The 18,603-nt window shown below is 40.0% G+C and overlaps 1 protein-coding gene across 1 annotated transcript; it reads left to right on the top strand.

Annotated features, from left to right (window-relative positions):
* The first annotated feature begins 6,788 nt into the window (after positions 1-6,788).
* On the top strand, positions 6,789-7,265 carry LOC110931537. Its single transcript, XM_022174923.1, has 2 exons — positions 6,789-6,937; positions 6,989-7,265. Exons 1-2 carry the CDS (start codon positions 6,789-6,791, stop codon positions 7,263-7,265), a joined length of 426 nt encoding a protein of 141 aa, XP_022030615.1.
* Positions 7,266-18,603: the final 11,338 nt, after the last annotated feature.

The following is an 18,603-nucleotide window of genomic DNA, read 5'->3' as shown; positions in this document are numbered from 1 at the left end:
ACCCTTAACTATCTGTGTGGCCTCTTCACTTTTACCGTTTGCTAACTCTACAACATGCTTGGTGTTTAGGGGTGTTGGTGTACGTTTTAACAATTTACTCATTTTCAAAGACATATAACTCGTATCCGCACCCGAATCAAACAAAACAGTAACATAAATATCGTCGAGAAGAAACTTACCCATAACGACGTTGGGATCATTTCTGGCATCACCCTGCCCCAACACAAACACACGGCCCCTTGCTTCCTTGCCATTGTTTTTCCCTCCGTTGTTGTTGTTGTTGCCATTTCCCTGATTGTTGTTATGGTTGTTGTTCTGGTTCCTGTTCAGCTGAGGGCAGTGCCTTTTGAAGTGGCCCTCTGCACCGCAATGAAAACACCCTTTGTTGCCCTGCTGTTGATTCTGCTGTGCTTGGGGCTGCTGCTGATTCTGGTTCGCAGGCCGAGGGCTTCTACAATCTTTGGCCTCATGACCCATCTTGAGGCATCTTTGACAGCGACCCTTATTACACTGGCCACTGTGGTGTTTGTTGCAGGTGTTACACTTCGGGAGGTTTCCTCGATATCCTCCCTGTCTGTGGCTGCCTGAGGAGTGCTGACTGGGACTCTGGTAACTGTCTGTCTTTCGTTGCTGAGCTTGTGACTGCACTGAAGCTGACCCCTTGCTAGAATCCCCATCCCATTTTCTCTTGTTTTCACTGGGAGTAGCAAGTGTAGTAGAAGCAGTAGCGGTAGCAGTAGCGCTGATACGCTTTGGCAGTCTGTTCTGATCCACTGCCTGATCTGTGATGCGGTGAGCGAGGCGCTGAATAGCCTGAATGTTGTCAAGATTAGCCGATGTTACGTGGCTCTGGATTTCTGGCGCCAAACCCTTGAGATACAACTCAATATGCTTGTATGGAAGGTCTACCATGGTTGGACACAGCACAGCCGACTCGTTTGACCGTTTAGTATATGCTTCAATCTCTGACCCAGTCATTTTCAAATGATAAAACTCGTCCTCCAGTTTGTGGATGTCTTCCCGAGTACAGTATTCCCTTTTGATCAGTTCCTTGAAGTCGTTCCAAGGGGTGGCGTTAGCAGCTGCCAACCCTAGGATCTGCACCTGCGCGTTCCACCAAGTCAACGCGATCCCTTCCAAAGTACCAGTGGCATACTTAACCCTGCGAGCCTCAGGGCATTCACACATCTCGAACACAGACTCGAGCTTTTCAAACCAGTGGAGGAGTCCAACCGCTCCTTCGGTGCCGCTGAACGTGCTAGGGCGACAATCCATGAAATTCTTGAAAGTGCAGACAGGCTGCTGCGCGTGTTGACCTATTGTGTACGAATAGGACAAAGTTAAATACGAGAATTAATGTAGGATCTAAAGATCCTAGCGTGTGTCTATACTGAAGGGTATACTACCTGCTTGAGCAGCTGCAAGTGCCGCAGCAACTTGAGCTTGAACAAGAGCCTCTAGCTGGGCTTGAGTCATGTTAATACGTCCGGCCATTGATCTTCACATCAAAAGCAACATAGGTGAGAGAGGTTCGCGAATAGTGCTATGACAGAAGAGTGTAAGCACATAGGTGTTCTTAAGCAATAACAAGTAGTGAGCAAAGTAATGTAAGCATACTACGAGCAAAGTTCTATGCAAATTCTAGCATGTAGGCAATAAACGTAAACCTTATTACCAAGGATGTTGAGTCTTGCACGTGGAGCGAAGCGTCGTTGTGGATCGTTGAGAGCACTGTTCTGGTTATAGTCTGGTTTTAATAAAAACGTTTTCCCATATTAAAACCAAGTTCTCTATAAACCTGGCTCTGATACCAATCTGTAACACCCCCAAAATCCACCTGCGGAGTATCACCGCTTGTGAGCGTGACTGACCAGGATCAAGCCATCAATCATATCGAACATAGTATTTAATAATAAAAGTAGATAATATAATTCAACAAGACACGATTGATGTTCAAAACCAACATTTGTTTAAGTAGCGGAAGCATGTAAGTAAACCCAACATAATTAATAATGTAATGTCATAAGTGTTTAAAGAAACAATCACGATCCAAGCCCACAACGACCTGCTCCTCCCTGTGCAAACTCCATATACCTAACGACCTGCAAGGCATGTAACAGAGGATCAACAACTAGTTGAGCGAGTTCACAGAAAGTAAATGCGTAATAGTAATTTCGTTTGTAACAGGTGGCTCTACTGGGCCGTTAGTACGTTCTATTGGTGGGGGCTTCCCATGTTGTATAACCACTAGACTACTCGTGACCATAAGTATCCTTCACAACCGAGGATAGTAGTGAGTATAAGTACACGTAGGATTTACGTGCGTATCCTTCACAACCGAGGATAGTAGTAAGTATAAATCTACGTAGATGGTAAGTATGTGTCCTGCACAACCGAGGACAGTGAATAGCATAAGTATGTGTCCTGCACAACCGAGGACAGTGGTATGGTAGTCTAGTGTTAGTGTCAGTATGAATCTATTCAATCTTACTCCATCAATCCCATTCCCAAGCCCTTGGGAATCCCATGCCTCAATAAGGGTGTGAACTCACCTTGGTTTGCTCGGTATGTTAGTCTACGTGTTCACGAATAATCAATCACGTCCTATTGTATGTACTTATAATTAATCAGTTCAAATTCGCAATATTTCACATGTAATCTATCAGGGTTTAATAACATACGAGAATAATAGGGTAACACCGTTAATCAATTAACAAAGTCTACTAACGGAGTTAACGAAAGTTAATCATCTACAATATTAGAAAGAAGAACATGGCCGACAATTGCAAACAATTCTCAAAGGCTATTGGACCACACCATGACATATAATATTCACTAAACAATATTGATCATCATCACAGTTTGGCACATGCATATTAAAAGAAGGAAGGAAATAGATAACATGCACCATAGACAACAATCAGGCCATCGCTATGCTTTAAAAAAATCAAACAGGTAAATATGATAGTCGGACAAGGGGGAGGGGCTGCCCCCCTCTAAAACTCGGACTCCCCAAGTCCCCCACAAGGTCGGACCAGGGGTAATGGCCAAACCTCGGTCCCTGTGTTGTGAAACTCGGACATTTAGTGATCCTCACAAAAACTCGGACAAGGCTCTTCACTATAAAAAAAAAACCCGGACACATTATCATTAAAAGATCGGACCATGTATCAGATTCATAAAAGTCGGACTCCATGCTATCCTTATACAAAACTCGGACTAGAAGTGATCAACAAACTCGGATCCCCTTTCAATTGATTCAAAGGTCGGACAGGAGGGAGTTTCCTCATGAAACTCGGACCAGCACTTCTAATACTCGGACTCCTTTTTACACTTATAAAACTCGGGTGGCATGTTATATCTATACATAAACTTCGGACCAAGTAAATCATATCAGAAACTCGGACATCTACTTCTTTTAGAAACTCGGGCTAGGTGTGTTATGTATATAAACTCGGACCTAATGTAATGTGTAACCAAGGTCGGACATGCTTTTAACTCACAAAACTCGGACCACAATCATATCATAAAGGTCAGACTAAATCCAATGATAAAACTCAGACTACTTAATGTTATTAAAGCTCAGACATCATTGTGTTAAAACGAAACTCAGACAATTTCATTAGGGTTACGAAACTCTGACACTAAGCAACACGTGAATTTCAATCATCGCACAGAGTCCAAAGAATCAAATCAGTTACGTTTCTTGTTTTCATACGACCAAAACCCTAAATTCATACGTTTGCATTACACTGATCAAAACAATAATCACTATGCCTACATCTCACGCATCAAAATCATCAAGCAATTGATTATATGACTAACCATCTTCATAACACAACAATCAACATCAATCAAAAACACAAAAGCATCATGTGGAGATTAGGGTTTACAAGAATTACAAGAATTAAGCATTGCTAACAATCAAACGATCAATAAACAAATGATAACACAATTACCTTGGATGATTCTAGAGAAGGAGAGGAATCAAGAGTGATGAATATCTTGGTGATGATGATTGCCAGAGAATCAGAGGATTGCAAGTACGTGTTTTGGTTTGTGTGCAAATGATTAGTGAAAAGGGATTAGGGTTAAGTATGATTCAGGTTTCACTAATAACTCTTTACACCTTGAATTACTATATCTTGCAATAGTACACCATCTCAAACAATTTCACAGTTTCACCACCAAGTTTATGCATTTGACAAGTCTATCACAATTAACACATAACATGCACAAACACACAATACGATTCATTGCATCAAAACGTATACAATTCCATAGAAATCAACCTTGCAAATAAACAACTAAACAATACATGAACGTGCAATAAATGCGAAAAAGGAATCTTGGAAATTCGAGTTGTCACAGTACACATTCCTAGGAGAAAAGCCAAACATGTCTGTCATTATATCCTTGAAGTTGATAGAGGAAGAAAAAGTGAGCTTGATTGAGGTGTTGAGGAAGCACAGTGAAGCGATTGCATGGAGGTTGTCTGATATCAAGGGGATTAGCCCCACTTTTTGCACGCATCGTATTCTGATGGAGGAGGTTTACAAGCCGGTGGTGCAGCCGCAGCATCGTCTTAATCCGAATATGCAGGAGGTGGTGAGAAAGGAGGTTATGAAGCTGTTGGAGTCTGGTTTGATATATCCTATTTCTGATTCAGCTTGGGTGAGCCCTACGCAAGTCGTCCCGAAGAAAGGGGGATGACAGTGGTTCTAAATGCGAAAAATGAGCTTATACCTTCACGTATAGTCACGGGTTGGCGTGTGTGCATTGACTATCGAAAGTTGAATGACGCCACTCGTAAAGATCACTTTCCGCTCCTATTTATTGATCAGATGCTTGAGCGTCTCACGGGTCAGCAGTTCTATTGCTTTCTTGATGGGTTTTCGGGTTATTTCCAGATCCCCATCGCACCAGAGGATCAGGAAAAGACCACTTTTATATGTCCATACGGCACGTATGTGTATCGACGCATGCCGCTTGGTCTATGTAACGCTCCAGCTACATTCCAGCGATGTATGATCGCGATTCTCCAAGATATGGTAGAGAGTTCGATGGAGGTGTTTATGGATGATTTTTCAGTGTACGGTAATTCTTTTGATCATTGCTTGATGAATCTCGAGAAGATGTTGAGGAGATGTGTAGAAACAGAGCTGATGTTGAACTGGGAGAAGTGTCACTTCATGGTGACTGAGGGGATTGTGTTAGGACACAAAATTTCGAGAGCGGGTATTGAAGTTGATAGAGCGAAGATAGATACGATCAGTCGGCTTCCTCCACCGACTAGTTTTAAGTCGGTTCGTAGTTTTCTCGGTCATGCGGGATTTTACAGGCGCTTTATTAAATACTTTTCTAAAATCACTCGCCCCATGACTCGATTGTTGGAGAAGGACGTTCCTTTTGTCTTTGAAAAGGAATGCCTTAAAGCGTTTGAATTCTTGAAGGAGAAATTGGTCAGTGTACCGATTCTTGTATCACCCAACTGGAGCTTGCCATTCGAGCTCATGTGCGACGCTAGTGATTACGCAGTCGGTGCGGTGTTAGGGCAGAGACGGGAGAATCACTTTCACCTGATTTACTACGCGAGTAAAACATTGAATGACGCCCAAGAGAATTACACCACTACTGAGAAGGAACTGTAAGCAGTCGTGTTTGCATTTGACAAGTTCCGATCTTACCTCGTTCTTTCGAAAACCGTTGTGTTTACCAACCACTCAGCCTTGCGTTACCTTTTTCAGAAGAAATACGCTAAGCCACGTCTGATTCGATGGATCCTACTTCTTTCTGAGTTTGATATTGAAATTAAAGATAAAAAGGGAGCAGAGAACATTGCAGCTGACCATCTCTCGCGTTTGGAGGATCCTAGCAGGGAAGAGATACGTGAGGAGGCGATAGGAGACAGATTCCCTCACGAGTCCATTGAGAATGTTGAGGCAGAGACTGAGGGTTTACCGTGGTTCAGTGATTTAGCTAACTACCTCGCCGAAGGGTATGTGATGGATGGTATGAATCGCCAGCAGAAGAAGAAGCTCGTAAATGATACACGGAGATACATATGGGATGATCCCTACCTTTTCAAGATAGGAGGTGATCGGATTTTGAAGAGACGTGTGAGTAGAGAGGATGGTTTCGACATTATTCGGCATGTTCATGAGGGTTTGACAGGAGGACATCATGGTCCGCATGTGACTGCGCAAAAGGTTTTCGATTGTGGGTTTTATTGGCCGACTGTAGTAAAAGATGGAGCTGAGTTTGTGAGAAAATGTGATTGTTGCCAGCGAACAGGCAACATCTCATCCAAGGATGAGATGCCCCAGAACCCTACTCAAGTCTTAGAAGTCTTCGATGTGTGGGGCATTGATTTCATGGGACCATTCCCCTCTTTGAGTGGGAATCGGTACATCCTCGTTGCGATTGACTACATTTCGAAGTGGGTGGAAGCTCAAGCTTTGCCTACTAACGATGCACGAGTGGTGGTGAAATTCTTGAAAAAGTTGTTTACGCGTTTCGGTAATCCTAAGGCGATTATTAGTGATCGCGTGACGCATTTTTGCAATTCCGTAATGGAAAAGGCGTTAGAGAGATATGGAGTTACGCATCGCTTGTCCACCGCGTATCATCCGCAAACAAGCGGTCAAGTGGAATAAGCGAATCAAGGAGTGAAGAGGATTTTAGAAAAGACGGTGGGAAAGAGCCGAAAAGATTGGTCGGACAAATTAGATGATGCATTGTGGGCGTTTCGTACCGCCTACAAAACGTCATTAGGTAATACGCCGTTTATGATAGTGTACGGGAAAGTGTGCCATTTACCGGTAGAATTAGAGCATCGGGCTCTTTGGGCGCTAAAAACGGTGAATTTAGATTTGACCGAGGCCGCTAGGAAAAGATTTTTCCAAATTCATGAATTGGAAGCTTTACGTGATGCCGCGTATGATCGATCGTGGAGTATTAAGGAAAAGTAAAAAGCTTTGCATGATAGGAAGTTGCGGAAACTGAAAGAATTTCGAGTTGGTGATCAAGTGCTTTTGTTTAATTCGCGACTAAAATTGATCGCTGGAAAGTTGAAGTCGAGATGGTCCGGACCGTACGTCGTGAAGGAGGTTTTCCCGTACGGTACTATGGAGTTGCTTAACGAAGATACTAAGTGCTCATGGAAACTGAACGGACATCATTTGAAGCATTATCTAAGGGTTCCCATCGACACCGCCGAAGAGGAAGACGTTCCTCTTTCGGACCCGCCTAGCACCGCCGCATGATTTCTTGAGTGAAAACTCAAGTGTAGAGTTTGTACATTGAGTCGTGTTCGCGTCGTGTCTTTAGTTTAGTAGTTTCGTGTTTATTGCGTCGTATGTGTTTATTTTTCGTATTTTGCGTCCATTGTTGCGTCGTGAAGCTTTTGCAGGTTGGCATTACCTTAACGTAGGCGAAACCGAAGGAGGAGCAGCTTTCCAGGTACGTTCTCACTTAAAAACGAACCAACGAGGCTTGGGGGCATTTTGGGTATAATAAAATAAACTTAAAGTTTAAACTGCTGTTGTCGTCCAAACTGTTGCTGTTGTTTGCTGTCTACGCGGCCCGCGTAACCCCTCCCCTTAAGTCTACGCGGCCCGTGAGGACTAAACATAAAGTTTTGACCCAGGGCGCTAGGCGGCCTGCATACACTAAACCCTATATTCTACGCGGCCCGCGTAAGAGTCATATGTCGGCAGCAGGTTGTTAAATCCCCAAAAATCTTCATTTGAAACCTAATTAACCTTTCTTCTCTACACACCGGCGACTCCAACAACAATAACCTCCACCACCACCGCCGAATTCTTCAATAACCACCAATTCCCATCACCGATTACACTACCTTCTACTCCCATTTCACCTTCTAAACCATCATCTCCACCACCGAATTCCTCCACTGACCACCATAACAACCACCTCTCCACCACTTCTTCACATCATCTACCACTCCCCACCGCCGGGTTACCCTTTGTTGCCACTTTTGAAGAGGGTCTTGTGTAGGATCATCTTCGGACCCGAACGAGTCGATCAGAGGTGTTCTACACAATATGAAAGGCAGAAACAGACATATTGTGTGTGATTCAGCCAGAATATCACTTTTAACTGTCTTTCTATTGATCTGGTAACAATTACAAATCTGTAGACACTTCGACAGAGCTTCGCCGTCGGAAAACCTCAACCTAATTTCGTGTGGAATGAAACGAGATTAACCCTATTTATAGACTCACTAATTCCGCACGAACATGACTCACACAAGATTACATTGAAGAGAAATTACAGACTCAAACGAAATCAGCTAATTCCGTGTGGAATTACCAGATGGTAATTTCGTGCGGAATTATCTCTTTCATGAGAAATTAACTTTTTGATTAGATTTCTCGATCTTCGTGCGCTGAGCAATTCAAGACTCGATACAAGACAAAGTCAACAGACGCATGCACTAACAGACTCCCCCTCGAATGTTGACGAGTCTTAAGTGTCGAGTCTTCAACATCTTCAGTCTTTGTCAGTCTTTGGACTTCTCTTCAAAGTATCTTGCAACGAAAAGCATTCTCAAATCTTTCTTTCTTTTCTTTATCAACACCAACAGACTCCCTTCAAACAAATAAACTTCCCCTCGAATGTTGAATCTGAACTTGGCTCTTGCTTCTCTTGATCAGATCTCTTGATTCCTTAAGTTCATCAGCATCATTAGCTTGTGTGAATATCAGGCTTCCAGAATCATAACCTGGCTCATACTCTGCACAAGATTGAAACCGGGCTTTTTCTATTCACAGAATCTTTAGAAATCGGAACCTGGCTTTCTCTAACCACAAACTCTTCAGGATCGATTAACCCAGCTCTTACTCAAACCTGCACAGTCTCTACCACACAATAAATTTCTCAAATTTTAACATTTAACAAATTTATCCTATCTTCTTACCACTTGTATAGACAAGATCAATCAAAGAATGATTTTTCTTTGAAAAACTTCTGATGACCACTTGCAGACCAAAGATTCAAAATCTTACTTATTTAACCCAAACTCCCTCTCAGATTAATATTCATCATGTTTAGGACTTGGAATTTTGAAAATCAGCTCTCCAACACCAGTTGTCGAAAATTTGTTTGGATTTTTCAAAGATTTATGCTAAAACACACTGAAAATCTTTTTGGAATTTTGGTATTAATGTAATGCAGAAAAGAAATATTTACATACAATATTTTTGTGAGTTTGTGTAAGAGGATCATATCAGTTTTTGAGACAAATCACTAACACCGTTAAGCTTTAAACATTTTAAGTTTTAAACAATTCACCTAGATTGTCAGTATACTGATCCACTTAAATTTTCACAGAAAGTTCAACTGTTTCGAGATACGAGATTAGTGTTTTAATGCACGTAAACTTATTCGCGTGTCCCACCACTTAAATATACTCCCGTATCTAGATCCCAATATTCAGTCTTACAGGTGAGTATACCTAGATGATATCTGTTTAAAGGGTTAAATGCGAAACCGTGAGAGCTCAGGTCAGAACTTCCGTTCAGCAGAGAGATGACAGCTCGACTTTTGGTGTGTTCCCTTTAGAGAATCTTTTCTTCAACAGCACATGATTAGCATTTTTCAATGTTTCATCATTTTTGTACTGAGGGCTAGCTATGTTTCAAGCATATGCAAAGTATTATACAGGGACTAGGCCATTGCTTCCGCAAAATCAGAAGTCCCGGAATAATACCCCAGATATCACTGAGTATAAAGACCTAGTATGTCAGAAAAAGGGACCTTTCAAACAAGATTTCGGGGATTACCCATATATCCAAGAAATGTTCCCCACGAGATAAGCAAGTTTGAAATTTAGGTTTATATCTCGAAAACAATTTACTGAATGTGCAAAAAAACCTACTGGCACATCCACAATGAGATTGTTTATCACAATTTAGACTTTATATTTCTTTAGCATGTTGTGATAGTCCACTGATGTACTTTCATTTCCTCTTTTTCACAACAAAACTCATTTTGAATTTTATCATGTTTTTGGCTTTTTCAAATTTTCTAATGTTTTTGGATTTTCTGAAATTTTCTTACTCCCCCTAAAATTCAGAAACATTCAAATAAACTTAAAAACAAACAATACAAGAAACTTGACAACTGTTGTGAATTACTTCATTTCGCCATTTGCTCGGCATAAACAATCAGAACTCCCCCTTACAACAAACTATTTTCCCATTATGAATTCAAAACACTTAAGTTTGTTTTAATCAAAATGGTTTTTCCGGAAAATAAGTTTTGTTAAAACCACTTGTAGGTTCGGGGATCAATTCATCACCTTGTTTTCAACCACTTGTATGAGGATTACATCATGTTCAAATTAATGACCATGATTAATCACTCTGTCAGACCAAATATCTGTACCACTTGTAAGATTACCATCCAAACATACCATTTTGTAGAAAATCAAGTACAACTTAATGTCCCCGATTTACCACTTGTAAGATCAAATCAATTACCATTTGAAGGTATGCACAATCAAACCTTACATAAAAAAGATGCCGATTCCTGCTCCACTCTTACCAACCTGGGAGCTCCGGTAAGTCAGGTTTTAGTCAAAAATATATCCACCCAAGCCTGACCAGCCTTGGGTGATACCGAGTTACCAACACTCGGTTTCTTACCTCCCATCTTCTTCTCATAGAACTCTTTAACCCCTTTAACTTTTCTGTCAATCATTTTACCAAAGATGTGCTTCACTTTGGGGTTAAAGGCCTTTTCAACATCAAATTCCTTTTTATCAGAATAAAATTGGTTTGAAATCTCACCTTTACCAATTTTCTTCTTAAAATTTTCAGCCCGAAGTGGTGGAAAATTCAGATCATCCACAGTCGGAACTGATTTTTCACTTTTTGATTCAACCTGTGGCTCCTCTGATTTTATGGAATCAGATTCATCGCTAGAAGATAGCTCTTCTGATTTTGATGAATCAGAATCATTGCTAGAACTATCATCCGATTTCTTAACAACCCATTTTTGTTTGTCAGGATTAGCTCTCCTCTTATAAAACATGTTCGAACATTCACCAATTTCAATTTTTGAATTTTTGAAAAGTTTAGTTCATTCAATTGGCGGTTCAAACTCAGTCACTTTTTCTTTCAGTTTAGAAACTCCCTGTTTTGATTGTATTGCCTTTGAACAATCTTTGGCAATATGACCAACTGTGTTGCATAGAAAACAGGTTCGAGTTTCCTTCTTCTGATCAATAATCTGCATCTCTTCTTGCTTCTTCGCAAGGAAATCTCTGTTTGATTGCTTTCTGAATAATTTTTCTTTTTCTTCTTCAGAAGATGTACCTGAAACAAAAAACATTTTTGATTTAAAATCTCTAACATATTTTTAATTTTTATGATTTTCTAGTGGAATAAAACCAAGTCCTTTCTTTTTGAAATTACCGTTATGGTTTAGTTTCTTTCGATAACCAGAACCAGAACCAAAACTGTAACCCTTTTTCTTGTTTTCTCTTTGTTGAACTCTTGAAGTGTATTTTTTAGGTTTATCAGTGAAATTTGCATCTTTTATTTCAGAAATATTGATTTCTGTTAGTTTGAAAACCTTTTTGATCATTTCTGGTTTGACACCTCTTATTGGAAATTCCTCATCAGAATATAATTTGTCAGAATCATTCAAAGTATATGCAAATTTAAACGTTTCATCATCCAAATTAGATTTTGATAACAGAAATTCATTATTGTAAACTCTTTTGCCCTGTTTTCCGGTTTAACTCGGAGTACTGGACTCAGACTTTGACTCCGACATAGACTCCGACTTTGACTCCTCAGTTTCATCGTTATCTAACACATGATTCACCACTTTCTTCATCAATTGATATTGTTGATCAGTGTCAGACGATGTAAACGTGACATCAATATTTTCTGGCAAATTGACTGAAGGCTCAGACTCCCACTATAAGTTTGTTGCCTTTTTGACTCTTTCTGAATTTGGATTTCTCAGAGAATATCCATTTTCAAGCGGAGGTGGACACTTGTTGTACCTGACACCTTGTTTCCTACCAGATGTATTTACTTTAGTATCCTTCTTCTTTTCTTTCTTCTTTTCAGGGGTCTTTTATTCAGAAACCTTCTGTTCTTTAGCTACTTTATCATCCTCAAATGCCTTCATGCCTTCAACAGTTGGATAAATCCTATCAATGACATAAGAAGTACATGAGTAACTTTTCAACAAACGATTAACTCTTTCTGTTTCAATTCTTTGAGTTTCCAACTTCTGTTCCAGAACCGCACACTTCTCGATGTAATTGTTCACAACTTTTTTCCTTTATCATGAAAGCTCCTTGAAAGTGTCTTCATTGCTGTTGCCTGTTCTTCGCTCGTTTCATTGTACATATTCATGGCTTTGTTCAGCACATCATAAGATTCTTTCAATCTGTTTATGTTGTGAATCAAAGTACTGTTTTGTTTCTTTACAGCTTCACAATTTTCACAAATCACTGGACTCTTCTTTGCATCAGCTTCTTCATTTATCTTGAAAGCTGGAACTTCTTTTACTTTTCTTCTGACCACCGGAACATCCTCTTCATCACTACTGACCGGTGTTTTGACCTTTTTCTTTTTCTTTTAAGCTTTTTCATCTTCACTATCACTTTCAGCCAACATTTTCAAATGCTTAGCCATTCTTTTTGCATAATACTCAGTATCATCATCACTATCTTCTTCAATTCGAGCAACAAAAGCTTTTTGAGTTGAAGTTTGTTTAGATCATAATCATCCCAATTAAAGTTTTCCCAGCTAAAGCCTTCTGGCAAATTTTCATCATCTTGGTCTATCAAGTAAGCTTTACCAGCTGAAACATATTTGTCCTAGTTGAAACCTGTTGAAGCTGTTTGATCATCTTGATTCACCAGACAAGCTCTCTTTGAAGATTCTTCAATCACTTTTCTACCATGTGCCACTTGTGGTTCTTGTTGTTGTTGAGCACTTGATGATATATGGCCTTCCGGTAGTAATCATTGTTATTGAATGGATTTTGAGCTCCACTTGCTTCGCGGTTAGTGCACTCCCTCTTGAAGTGTCCTTTTTCCCTGCAACGAAAACAAGTAACTTTAGATTTATCAAAACCTAAAGTAGAAACATTAGCATCACGTAAATCATCTCTTCCTGTGATTTGCTTAAATTTCTCAGCTCGTCTCAACACACTTGCCAAACACCATTTTATATCCATTAGTTCCATTTCCTCAACATCGATCTGGTCGTAATCCTCTTTTGTAAGCATTGGATTCCCGATCTGGTCCTTTTTCCAGATTCAGTACAATGTTGCGTTGTAACTTCTTGCCATTCTTTGTTGCTTAAATGTTCGGATCGAAAGACGGATATGATGAAAAACTTGTGTTGCTGTTTGATCCTTTGGATGAATTTCCAGATGAGCTCTTGGCATTAAAAGTCGTTTCAACCTTTGGTGACATGTTGGTTTTATCATCGATACCTCCTTTGTAATACAAACCAATATCTTGCTCACCATCAAAGTCTTTCATTCTTGAGATCTTTCTCTATTCCATCTCCTGAGCCTCAATCTTTTCACTAAACTTGCTAAGTGTCAGATTGCTAAAACGTTTCTTGTTCCTTAGCATCATGAGATATGTGCCCCAAGTTTCATGTGGCAACGCATCTGCTAATTTCTCAATCAACTCCTCATTATCCTTATTGATGCTCACCCTCCTCATGTTTACCAACAAATTTTTCGATTATCTGCTTTGTGCTCTCATTTTTCAAACCACGAAACAGATCAAACTCTTTTTTTAGAAGCGATTTCTTGTTCTTGATCATCTCATGACTACCAACAAACTTTGATCTTAAAGCTTTCCAAATCGAATAAGCACTTCCATTATGTTGCAATAAAACCAAGATGTCTTCTTTCACAGCTTGTTGTAATAGACTTAGCATCATTTTTTCATTCTTGTATTTCTTTTTATCGTCACCACTCATATCTTTGATAGCAATCTCTTCTTCATCGTCATTCGTCGGTCTAACGTATTTCGTCTCAACGCATTCCAAAGCATCCAAATAATTGGCTTGAACCCAGTTTTTAAACCGTCCTTCCCAACCTTTATACTCCACAATGTTTATGAGCTTAGGTGGTTTTTGCATCGTCCCCGTTTCGTTTTCCAACATTGTCTGCTGAGTAACTGTGATCAGGGTAGCAAAAGCGTTATAAAATTCCTCTTCCATGATTCGGATTTCAAAAAATTTATCAAATAGTCCTTTCAAACGAGATTAGATTTCGAGCGAAATTACTCCAAACGAAATCACTTCCAAGCGAGATTACCTTCATGCAAGATTAACATGAAACAAGTCTTTCAAACGAAATTAGTAACTTTCAAACGGAATCAGGTAATTCCATGCGAAATTACTCAGTTTTCACACGAAATTAGATTTGGAATGAAATTATACAAATGAAATTCTAATTCCGTGTGGACATAGATGTAATTTCAAACGAAATTAGCTAAACAGTGTAATCCCGTGCGAAATTAAAGAATATTTTCAAGCGAAATTATGCTGATGTCACCATGTTCGAATAGATTTTCAAACGGAATTACAAAATTTTTCAGTTTTAAATTGAATTATGGTCCAATTCTTTCAAGGATTCATTAAAACACTGTTTTGCTTGTAATATGTGAAATTCAGATCATTTTAACCGAGGAAACTTGTTCGATTAAGAAGAAAAAGGTGTAGAAGTAAGAAAACACGGTTAAATCAAGCTGAAAATGACAGAACTCCTCCTCCTGAGCTCTGATACCACATGTAGGATCGTCTTCGGACCCGAACGAGTTGATCAGAGGTGTTCTACACAATATGAAAGACGGAAACAGACATATTGTGTGTGATTCAGCTAGAATATCACTTTTAACTGTCTTTCTACTGATCTGGTAACAATTACAAATCTGTAGACACTTCGACAGAGCTTCGCCGTCGGAAAACCTCAACCTAATTTCATGTGGAATGAAACGAGATTAACCCTATTTATAGACTCACTAATTCCGCACGAACATGACTCACACGAGATTACATTGAAACGAAATTACAGACTCAAACGAAATCAGCTAATTCCATGCGGAATTACCAGATGGTAATTTCGTGCGGAATTACCTCTTTCATGCGAAATTAACTTTTTGATTAGATTTCTCGATCTTCGTGCCCTGAGCAATTCAAAACTCGATACAAGATGAAGTCGACAAACGCATGCACTAACATCTTGAGTACACGGCTAGTAATCTTATAGTTTTCTCTGATTTACGTCGACAAGAAGGTATGTATCTTGCAATCTTTTCACTGTATATTGAGTTCCAGTTTATTTGTTTAGTCATTCAAGTCTATGTCGAGTCCTGTAGTCGAGTCAGTGAGTCTTAGTCAACAAGTTAGGTTTGTGTCGAGTTAATTTTGAGTCATCTTTTAGCCGCATGTGAATAAACAAGTTGCTTATTTGTTTTTGGTTATGGGTAGCGGATGACTGGGTTAGTTATAGTAGGTTCAGGTTAGTTTTTGATCAGTAGCAGGACGAAAACGAAATTGCAGCAGGTTGTTTTAGGAAATTGTTAAAAGTTTTGGTTTGGTTTGAGGCGTATAGGTTATATAGGGGCTGTTGGGTTTGAACTTTGCGGGTTATTTGTTTTGGCCGCTAGTTTAAGATAAGTGTGGGGATACGAGCCGCGGATTTTTCACATAAAAATACGATTTTTCACTAAATTTTTCGATCCCACTCTTAGCTTTGTGTTTGATGTTATTCTCGGCACTTGGGCTTACTCGAGGGTGAGTAAAGTGCCGGGGGTAGGTAGAGGTTTAAATCTTGTATCTTGCGTCTAGTTTAAGTTGAGTCTTGTTTAGTGTGTAGTCTAATTATCAAGCCGTGTCGTTTTAAGTCTTGATGCTTCGTCATTGCTTACATGATTATCAAGCCGCTTCGCTCGTACTCAATCTCCATTCGGGCGAAGTTAGGTTTGTAATTTGAATTGCGCTGCATAAAGTCACTTGTTTTCAAACAATGGTCGCGAACGAAATGCTATACGGCCGTCGTTTGAATGTATATTATATATTTTTATAATATAATAAAAAATCATAAAAATTTAAAAATCATAAAAAAGTTAGAAAAAATTCTTAAAAATTCAAAAAAAATAAAAATTTAAAAAATAACAAAAATAGTTTTGTGTTACTGACTGTTTACCTGTTTTTGCACGTTATTGAATGGTTATTACAGGATGTCAGGTGAGGGGTCTTCTTCGGGCACCAAACGCAAGCGAGGTGCATCCGCTCGATCTCGGGGAGCTGCCCAGGAGCAGCCGGCTGATTTACCACTTAGAGTGATTACTTATCGTGGACATGGATTCCACATGGACAGAGTACAATTTTAGGGGATAGCCCGTTGTTACAGTTTGATTATCAGTCGGCTGGGCATTTGCGATATCAGGTTATTAGTGTAGTGAAGTTGCTAGATTTTCGCAGGATAGACTGGGAGCTGGTGGGGCATTTAGGACAGGTTGAGAGGCTTCAGCAATTGTTAGGGTAGAAGTTTAGGCTGGCGTTAGATTGTGATGCGCCTCAGTATTATGAGCTTACTCTGGGGTTCCATTCCACATTTCAGTATAGGCATCACGGGGGGTTTGTTGAGCCAGATGTAGTGTCGTTTGTGTTAGGAAAGAAGATTTTCAACATGACTCTACCGCAGTTTGCTGAAGCGACAGGTTTTTATACTCAACAGGAGGTAGAGGATGCTGGGTTTGTTAGTCTGCTGAAAGGGGTAGTGAAGAAACAGCAGGAGCACTGTGTGGTGAAAGAGGATTTAGCTAAATTCTGGGCTACTATTGCTATCTCGCCATTTTCAAACAATATGGTTGCATCAGATATCAAAGATCCTTTGCATAGGTTTGTGCACAAGATTCTAGCAGCCACACTGATCGACCGGCACAAGGGTGACAATAAAGTGAACCATCACAGTCTCTTTTGCTTGATGTGTATGGTTGAGCAGCGACCAACCAATCTGGCGAATATTTTTTCTTGGTCGATGACGAGGCCGAAGAAGGGAGGAGGCAAGTCTAGTTTGTTTGGTGGGTCGTACATCACGAAGTTGGCAGACAGGTCAGGAGTTTTTGCTGATTACCCTGCGGATAGGATGCATACAGGTGCAGCTCCTTCGTTGATGGAGCTGAACAGTTTTCAGCAGGCAGGGATTATTACATATGACGATCCATCGTCATGGTCGGCAGTATTACAGGCTCCTTAGGTGCCACCTCCACCAGGGTCAGATGCTGATGCTGTGATGCAGGCCACGATCCCTCCACGCTATCAGATACCATGTAAGAGGCATGAGTTGCCAGCACGTGAGTATCCTATCAGGGAGCCGAGGCCGGACCCGTTGACATTGGAGGCTGTATACGATAGGATGGAGACCCTGCACGAGCAGATGCGAGATGGTATGAGAGTGATTATGGATCATTTACAGTTGCAGCCGCCGTCGTCTTGGCAGCCACAGCAGGAGGAGCCTGCTGACGTGGAGCAGGGTTCGGATGAGGAGTAGGACGTGTGGTTCGAGGATATGCAACATTGGCACTTATATCTTTTGTTTATTTTTTTCTTTTATGATGTTTTAATCCTCGCAGTTTGGTCTGTATTATACTTAAACAGGTTGGCTGGGTTGTGGGTTGGTTGATACTGCAGGATGGATAGTTTGTTGGTACTAACATTATGATGATATATATTATGTTTGGTATGATATGATTGTTAGGATGAGTGGTTTCCGCTTCTGTTCGCGTGTCCGAGTTAGGAACAGTTTGCTGAGCGCGTGTGGATTGGAGGGCATATGTGGTATCGACTGGCATATTGACACTCTCACATATTTATTCAGCTAAGTCGTTCCACTTGTATACTTTGTATATTTATTTTACGTATTTTTTCAGTTTGGTTTTTAGGTATTTAGGAGTCGTGTTTTCATCCTTGCATTAGGGACAATGCAACATTTAAGTGTGGGGATGGGACGCGTGGGTCTTAGTCGTTAGTTTGTTTTATTTGAGTCATAAATCAAAAAAATACAAAAAAATTAAAAATTAAAAAAATTGAAAAAATTAGAAAATGTCTTTTGAAATAAGAAGTTTGCAAACTAAAAAGCGGAAAATGATAGAAAAGTCGGGTTTTTGTTTGGGTTCAAATAATAATAATATGAGATAAAATAATTGAGCTTGTGTCTAGTTTGGGATGTGCGGGTAGGCTCGGTTCGGTTCTAGGTTCTTTTGAACTTAAATATACCTAATTGTCGGTCTACTAGTGGGTTCTCATCCTGGGAAAATGGGGAAATTGAAACCGCCAATAATAGTATAAGGGATGCCGTTATAAGTTAAGATCGTTAGAGTTTCTTGTCATTATCTCGTTGAAAAAGGAAAGTAGCGCATGCCTATGTAATCTTGATTTGGGATAGCGACTCTACAACCAGAATACCTCTAGGATGTGTGAAATTGAAAATGAAAAAAAAGGAAAAAAAAGGAGCTAGAAACTAAATGAAAGTTGCGCATTTCTATGTAGTCTGGGTTGGGGATAGTGACTTTACAACCGGATT

This window comes from Helianthus annuus, chromosome 3, assembly GCF_002127325.2.
Source record: "Helianthus annuus cultivar XRQ/B chromosome 3, HanXRQr2.0-SUNRISE, whole genome shotgun sequence".
Lineage (NCBI taxonomy): Eukaryota > Viridiplantae > Streptophyta > Magnoliopsida > Asterales > Asteraceae > Helianthus > Helianthus annuus.
This window is presented reverse-complemented; position numbering and strand designations above follow the sequence as displayed.